At 40.5% G+C, this 8,687-nt stretch overlaps 1 protein-coding gene across 1 annotated transcript in view; it reads left to right on the top strand.

Annotated features, from left to right (window-relative positions):
• The first annotated feature begins 460 nt into the window (after window positions 1–460).
• Window positions 461–8,687, top strand: part of UBE3C (ubiquitin protein ligase E3C) — a 77,202-nt gene continuing 68,975 nt past the window's right edge. The window contains exon 1 of the mRNA XM_065666802.1: window positions 461–692. Coding sequence (XP_065522874.1) covers window positions 627–692 — 66 coding nt within the window. The 5' untranslated portion in view covers window positions 461–626. The remainder of the gene's footprint in view (window positions 693–8,687) is intronic.

The following is an 8,687-nucleotide window of genomic DNA, read 5'->3' as shown; positions in this document are numbered from 1 at the left end:
GACACAAGGCAGTCGTTAGGCCCGGGCAGTGTGGAGGGCCCGGCGGGGCTGGCAGGCCGCGACGCGCGGCCGTTGACCTCAGGCCGCCCCAGGACCGAGGCGCTTCCTCGCAGAGGCCGAGGAGCGGCGCGCGCGGGAGGCGCGGCCCCGGCAGTTGCGGGCGGTGCTCGCGCCGCCGCGCCCGGCCCTCGGGAGCGCGCCCGGTAGGCTGCGGGTGGCGGCCATCTTCTCTGCACAGCCGGCTGCTCCCCCAGTGCAAGTGAAGCAGCACCGCCAGCCCCCTCCTCCGCTCCCTCCCTCTGCCTCCTCCTCCCTCCCACTATACTCAGCCGTCGCCGCCGGTCAGAAAGGGGGTGACCGGGAAAGCGAAGGCCGCGGCGAGGGGGTAGAGAGGGGAAGCCGGGTCGCCGTGAGGCGAGCAGCCCCACGGGGGCGGGCGGTGGGGGCGGCGCGGGGCTCGCCTCGCCTCGCCTCGCCGGCGGGCGGGCCGCGGGGTGCCAGCCGGGGGGGGGGTTCGTGCCGCCCCGGGGCCGGCCGCTCTGCTGTCCCTGCCAGCGGGCCCGCGCCCCCTCGGCTGGGTCAGCTCGGGGGGCCGGACCCCGCTCTAGATGGGATAAGCTGTAAACATGTTTAGCTTTGAAGGGGATTTCAAAACAAGGCCCAAGGTGTCTCTCGGAGGAGCGAGTAGGAAGGTAAGAATCGGTGCCTGTCTCCGTGTTTGTGTCTGTGTCGGTTTCCCTCGTCCCAAGCCCGCCTTGCCGTCATGTATTTATCGTTATTTTTACCTTTGGGCCTTCAAAAATGGGAGCAGCTATGACTAAGGTTTAATAGAGGGGGGAAGATATCTTCTCCTCCTGATGATACGTTTATCGCTGATCGCCCTGGCTCTGTGTTGTTATTTTTTTCAATTTTTATATACATATATATATATATATGTATATATATTTAATCAGGCCACACACATCCCAATCTTACAGTGTAGTAAGAACTGTGGGAAGCGAGGAAATGTCTCCTTCGCTCGTCCTCCCTGCGAGCAATCTGGTTTGTTGTGGCTGGTGGCACCTCCTGAGCCCTTCGTCTCTAGGGCTCCCGGGGTGAAGGAGGGAAGGACTTGGACACCTCCAGTCATTTATCTCAAGAGGGGAAGTCCTGCGAGGATCCGCCTCGCTGGAGGGATGGCGGGGAACAGCCTTACACAACTCGGGATCAAAGCAAATTGTTGGGGGAGGCTTCATCCACGTGAGTGAGGGTGGCCGGCCGGGTCACAGGTTTAGCTTTTCTCTGTCAAGTTTACGTTCAGTCAATTGGTCGTGTGCAGAGTGAGCAGCAGTTAATTGTGTGCTGTACCCAGACTATTGAATCTCCTTGTATTTATCGATAGAAGAGAAACGGAATGGTCTATTTAGATCTTGCTGATTGGACGGGGTAGTCAGATGTTTAATCTATGCACTGAAGGGCGTAGAACTACTGAAGATCAAGGGTAAGGACAGTGTTTGTAGACGTGGCCTGATTTATAAGGGTCACTATTTCACTGCATAAAATACTGATTCCCCATGTTGTCACTGGATGTGATTGCATGGGAAACTAATAAGTATTTTCATTGGTATTTTAAAATCTTAATGGAGTAAAAATAACTCTGAAATTTCTGTTACTGTACACTGTAAGCAACTTGGGTTCTGTAAAACTTTTGCGGTTTGGCAGAACAGTTAGGAAACAAGCTAAAATACTGCACCTTGTGATACTAAAATCACAGCAAAGTTTGCATTTTAGTGTGTTATCTTACGTAATTTATTAAAGACAATGTGTAATAGAACTGCATTTAAATTGTGCAGCTTTTCATCTGAATAATTTTCTGTTTATCTCTAGGACATTTCTGTGCATTAGGCTACATACCAGGGGCATTACATGAGGCAAAAATACCATAAATATTCCCCAGCTGAAATTGGCAGGACAGGCCCTTGTCCTCAGCTGAACACTTCATGTACTTTGCAACTTTTTACACTGACTTGCAAATAGCGTTTTGTACAAAACTTGTTTCCTTCTACAGAAGTAAACAACTGTTGTCATCTTGTTTTACCCCTACTGATCTCTAAATGAATATTGAATAGAATTTTATCTTTTTTAATTATATTGGGCAAATTTATTAGTGTTATACAGGTATAAATAGTCAAGGGCAGAAATTACAAGCTAAAGGAAGTGAAAACTGAAATTGATGTATGACCTTCACTGTGCCCAATCCAGAGGTTGTGTTTCATGATTGGGTTGGTACTGACTAGCCCACAGATTTCATGATCTTACACTGGTACACTGAAGTGCTTGTGCTGCATCAGTGCACATTCAATTTGTTGCACCTTTGGTTATATGTTCATTATAGAATGCCATTGAAATAGCAGCTTGTTTCCAAAAACTATGTACAGTAGTAATGAAAGAATTTATATAAACAATACTAAGAATTACTTATAAAAATGCAGTTTACGTGAACTTTATGTAAACATACTACAGCAGAGATTGGTGTGCCAAGTGTTTCTATGGGGTCCGTGAGTTTCTCATTATTTCACGTCACAGGCTTCTTGTGATCACATATCTCATGCCTATAGGCTTCGGTTTTACAGAAGGCTGAATTTTAAAATGTTTCAGCTTTTTGTGCACACGAAAAAAAATACTTCTCTGATAAACCCCCTTGTCCTCCCAAATGTGTGTAATTTTAGAAAGATGCAGCATATAGTTGCATTTCTCTATCTCTGTGATGCTCTGTTAGTTAGCTGGATGCTTAGCACTGCCTATTTTAATTTTTTTGGGGGGACTAAAGCGCAACTGATAAATACTTGTAGAATCTATATGCAGGCTGCTTAATGCTAAGAATTACTCTACCCAGTCTGGGGAAGTTGTCCAAATGCTGTTGCACCTGTGTAGCCATATTAGTGAAACTTTTCCAGTACAAAAGCAGGGACTCCAGTGCTAAAGATGCCATCAGAGTCTTCTTGATGTGGATGCAACCACACCAAAGTAAATGATAGCAAATCTGACTATTAAAAGCATGTTTTTGCTAATATAACTGCAGCTGCAGCCAGTAACTGGTGTTGGTCATGAGTCACACATGTCGATACCCTGTCTGACATGGCCGTTTGTGTCTGTAGTATTTTCCTAGGCCTCAGGAGAGGCTGACCTCAGCAAGTGCTATGGGTATAGGCACAATGATAGAAATATAGCTGGGGACATATGGCGTTGTGGCAGTTAGAAAGGTACTGAATCTAGTGTGCTTTCTCAGCACTAGCTTTTATGACAACTTTGAATAATAAAAGCAGAGAGCTTCTGGTTTGTTTTAACACTGTTTGCGTCTTATGTTCACGTGTGTTACGGTGGTCTGAACTGCAGATACTGTAAAGAGGCACTTCAATCCATGACACCTTTTTGCGGAAAAAGTAGTCATTAAGTATCGCTTATTTTTGTTAAAATCCCAGATTGCAGAATTAAAGTTCTCAAAATGACCATCACAGTGACTGATCCTTTCAGAATTTATTGTACTATTTTAATATTGCATTGTACCTGAATGTTAAAATAGAGACAGTATTGTCAGTGTTTGGAATGTTTCCTCCATATGAACTTTCCAAAATCTGCTGATTCATTTGGACTGTTTGCATTAGTTGTCTGTGTGTTTGAGGTGTAGATACTGTGTTTTGTTTATTTATTTATAATTTTTTATTTTTTGTGGTTGCTTCTTGTCACCTTTAAAACATGAGTCCATGCTTTATAAGGCTATTCAAAAGACATTTTCATATTTAGTTTTAATTGCAACTGGCAAAACATTTTTTTTACTTCTGAAGTAAAATAGCCTTCAAAAATGAGTGCTGTTATTGGAGTTCAGTATCTGAACATCTTGAATTAGTCATGGATTTGTTGTATAGGACAGGAACTGTTGCCTAAAAGGCTGCAGCTGCAAAATTTCTGTGGTGTGTCAGGCAGGAGAGCAGAGTTATTTTGGGGGAACAGTTCACATGGAGCTAACCCAGCTTAACTCTGCAGTGAACAGAAGCAGATGGTCCTTCACCTGGGTGGTTCCCATTCCATCCGTTGTATCCCCTGTAGTGAGCATACTTCTTGAAGGTGGCATGTCACCATGCCTTCTGGTGGCAGCTGGCAGGTTTCACTAACTTTATCATGAAGTTGGATTCTTGGTGGGATAGTGCAGAATCTGTTTAACCATGTCAACTTCATTTGGTACAGTGAGGCCTAGCATTCCTTCATTATTTTTATTAGTGTTAAGAAAAATATGAGGTATCAGTCCTGTAGTACATCCATGCAGGGGATTCCCATGCCTGTGCTGAGATGTACAAGGGGCTCTGCAGGTCCACATGGTTTGTTTAGGTTATGAAATGTATTAATGATGTTTTGTAAGCCTTTAACCAGGAAAAATGGTTAAAAGAATATTATTAAGTCAAATGTACAATATCACTTGAGATATCTAAACTGTGCTTTTATAAATCCCAGGAGTATTTAAAATAGAGTATTCTTAGAGAATTTGTGATACAGATGAGTTAGTACTGTCATGACAGCGAAAGTGAAACTAACTTAACTGAATTTCTCCTTAGTTTTTGGTTGTTTTTTTTTTTTTTTTTTTGGTGGAAGATACGGAAAATTTCTAATGAAGAAATAGTTATGACTCCATCTCTATTTTAAAAAGTCTCTAATGTCTTTTAACGTGGACATTTTTAATAATCAAATATATTCAATTTACAAAGTTTGCATTTTATTTTAGTAGTTACTGATACACTTTCTTAATAATATAACATTAAGCATTAGATTCCTTATATTCTCCCCCTGCCCTGCTCTCAACTCTAGAAGTGTCTCGTTTGGTCTTTGTTGCCTGTGTTCTATGTGTTAAGTAACTTCACAAGGAATAAAAAATAATGATATAAAAGCAATAGGCTCTAAGATTGCTAGTGCATAAAGAGATCTGCACAGGCTGGGATTGTTTATAGTGATAGATGTCTGTAGGATTTAAGCAGTGATGGGCCAGATTCAAAAAATAGTTGTTTCTCTCTTACTGATTGAGGAAAGTTGTTACTAACTTCAGGAAGAAAGAATTACTCTTTTATTCTATCTTACTTGAACCTATAGCCGGTCACCATTGGAAAGGAAATATTGCTAGGGATTTATAGCACAGGTTTTCTAGATTATAGTTACAAATCTACAATTTATTTTTGAATGGTGGGAAAGAATTGCACTGCTTTGCTCTGTAAGACCTTTGCCGTATAAGGCAAATGGTGTAGATCCTTAGCAAGTACATACCTCGTTCTGAGTCAGAACGGTGTCCAGACACTGAAATGTCAAAGCTTAAGTCTTGAAATATTCTTTGAACTTCGTATCTGTGGTGTAGAGACCATGAGGTTGTAAAATAACGATGGTATGTCAGTAGGAAACTAAGTTAATGCGTGCTAGAGTCTTTTGGACTTTTTCCACTCTCAGTGACATTTAAAATTCTCCCCATTTCAAAGGAAGCTATGAATGATGGAGTTACAGTTAGCTGGCAGCAGTGATTACACTATTATTTTGTGATGTGTGATTTTCTCAAATTCAGAACAAAAAATTTTGCTTTTATAGGTATGGCTTTTCCCTGCTTGATTTTGAGAAAATGAGAAGTCAGTGAACTACAATGGTGCATACAATATACATATTAAAAATCATAGTAGAGACAAACAGAGTGAAACTAAACCAACTTGTTTGCATTTCATCTGGCCTCTAGAGCCTTCAGTCAAGTCCTGGTTCCACTGTGCATGGCTTTGTAGCTCCTGTGATTAAAGTGGTTTCAGATACTCCCTATATCCTACAGTAAAATTTGAGCTAACATGCTGAGATGTTTTCTAGCAGGCACTGTGACATTGATTTTAGTGAGGCCAAGGCTTTCCCTGGCCAAGTGCGTCTTCCTGGGCATGTTTTAAGTACTTTAAAATACCTTCTGGAAGAAGAATATAAACTCAATTGTGATGTAAATTATCAGTGATATGAAGACTTGCAAACTGTTTTAAAGCAGAGCTTTTCAAGCTGCTGCACATGTTTTACTCAGGCTGGCTGAGCTGTGTATCCACTGGAATTTAAATTGTTGAGGTCCAGTTCAAGACATTGTTCTTAAAATGCTGATTTCTTTTAATATTCAGAAAAGAAAAAAGTGGTGTTTATCATGCCTAAAAGAATGCTGGGAACTAGGGAGCACTGTTGAGAACCACTTTGGAGAGGGTGTCTCCCATTGTCCACCTTTATTCTTTAGAAGTAAATGCTACAAAATCTTCCTTTTACTTGTTGAACTTACATTAAAAGGAATATAATTATTTTAATTGCTTAGGTCACTTCATTTGCTTTGGTAGTTGTTTCTGATTTTTATGTGGTTCAAACTAAATTCAGATGAAAAGTCATGTTCCTCATTTTAAAGTAAAGAAGAAAGATGCAAGTTCTTGGGTTTTATAGATGAAAACCATACAAGATTTTATGCTTGTCCCCCAAAATTAAAAGATTAAGTGCTTATTTGTTTTTCTGTGAAAATTTCCCGAAAGTCATGCCTTGTACTTTGCATGTTCTATTGTAATGATAAATAGAATAGCATTCCCAACTGCAGAAAAAAATAAACCTTTGTGTTTTTTTGAAAGAGTCAAAAAATATTAGAAGTATTTGAAAAAAGATAATTATTTATACTTTTTTTTTCTTGAACCTGACTTTTAGTCCAGGAGGGCTGAAAATGTTTTCTCGATCTTGATGCAAAAGGTTAAAATGTGAGAAGACTCACCATTTGTGTATGTATATATAATATATATAATTTGTTATTCAGTCTTTGCCTAGGATATATAAAGGCTAGGAGTTGTGTTGCTCTTGCAACAGAAGAGTGGATTTCAGCAAAATGAGAGCAAGAAAGCAGCTTTAATTGATTTATCTTTTTCTTATGTATTGGAGTTTTTTGAGCTTTGACATTGTTACACTGTGAGATGCAGCTGTTCTCATCAACTGGTCTGTTACAGCAGCGATGTGACTTCGAACTTTGCTGTAGTGAATCATGTGGTACATAGCAGTTTTAGCCTGATGCATGAATTAACATTTCAGATATTACTTAATGTTTCTTTGATGGTAGTCACAAGCTTTCCTTTCTATATACTGTCCTCCATCTGCTTCCTTGTTTTCACCTCTTTCGCCCTTCTGTCTTATTATTTGAGTCACCATCCGTAATGTCTCATTGTGTTTTGTTGTCACATACTGTTTCTTTGCTGTCTTGTTTCTTTGTGTCATGGCTCACATATTTGGTGAAGAAAACTTCTCAAATTGGGCTTTTCATGGTTGTGTGGCTTGCGTGCTAGACCTTGAGGTTGGTTATCTTTGCCAATATCTTCTGTTGGAGGAAGGAGCCGACAGGAAAAGGCCTGCTAGTATTATACTAAACATAGCACGAAACACGCAGATAGCGCATTCCCTGTTCTGCATTTAGGAGGTCGAGCTTCTGAAGAAAGAAGACTGTATTATAGATAGAAGTGTCAGGAATTTGGCTCAGTAAATGGTTTTTCACTCCTTTGAGTTAGGATTGAAGGAATCAAGTTGGTGCTTCATTCCACTTAAAATGTCTGCCTGGCTACCTTGATAAGTAGGCTTGATACCTGACGTCTGCGTGTTTCGCAGGTGAAGAGAGAAGACAGCATGACTGTTGCGCAAGCGAGGCAAGGCTGATGTGAGTAGGAATGAGATAGATGTGATCTTCAGGACTTACTCTCAGATGCTCTCATACTGTGAGTAGCTCTGTCTGTAGGTAGGCAGGAAGGGGTGGTTGGAATAGCAGCTGTAGCTGTCAGCAGTCATGTGACCATACAGATAGGAGTTGTCAAATGTACATGTATAATGCTGTTGACATTCACAACCAGCCAAAGAGCAACAGCTACTGAGTTGAGCTTTTTGTCATTGTGCTGTTTATTAAGAGGCAAGGCTGGGAGGATTTCAGAGATGACACTGCAGTTAGCTGTCTTTAAGAAATAATTTTGTTAGGGTGCTTTGTAGGGGAAGGAAGGTTATTTCATAGCTCTTTTTATCTCTTTCCCACAGCAGGTTTGTTTTATGTTGCATATCTGCTGTTACTTTCTAATTTCTGAAGAGACTGTGTATTTTCACTGGGTTGAGTAACTCTGAAGGAGATACATTTTTCTTGCATCTAATTTATATATATTTGTTAGCCATAGTCTTTATTCCATTCCTTTGTGTTTCTGGTCTGTCTGTGTCTTGTGAACAAGAATAGTAGTATTTGACTGATCATGTTTTTTTAAGGGTGGGATATACTTACCTGAATATTTTATTCTTTGTCTTAAGACAGTTCCTCTATCGTATGTAATTTATACTTTAAATAGTTGGTTTTTCTTTACAGATACTCAAAGCAAGTATGTGACATAGACTAAAAAAAATTAAATGTTAAGTTTTTAAAAGTTTAAAAATTTTAAGTTTTAAAAGTTTAAGATTGGTTTAAAGTGTGCTTGCTTCGAAGAGGCCCAATTTCTGATCAATGGAAAGCCGGTGATACACTGACTGAGGATATGCTGCCCTCTTGTAATATCCCTTCCTCTCCAAATACTTAAAATTACTTGTTTCTGGTAAGCCTTCTGGCTGCTTATTTTCCTTTATCTACTAAGCCCTTGCATTTAATGTTTACATTTTTTGCACCATTC

This window comes from Lathamus discolor, chromosome 2, assembly GCF_037157495.1.
Source record: "Lathamus discolor isolate bLatDis1 chromosome 2, bLatDis1.hap1, whole genome shotgun sequence".
NCBI lineage: Eukaryota > Metazoa > Chordata > Aves > Psittaciformes > Psittacidae > Lathamus > Lathamus discolor.
Note: the sequence above shows the minus strand (reverse complement) of the source record. Positions and strands in the feature narration are given on the sequence as shown.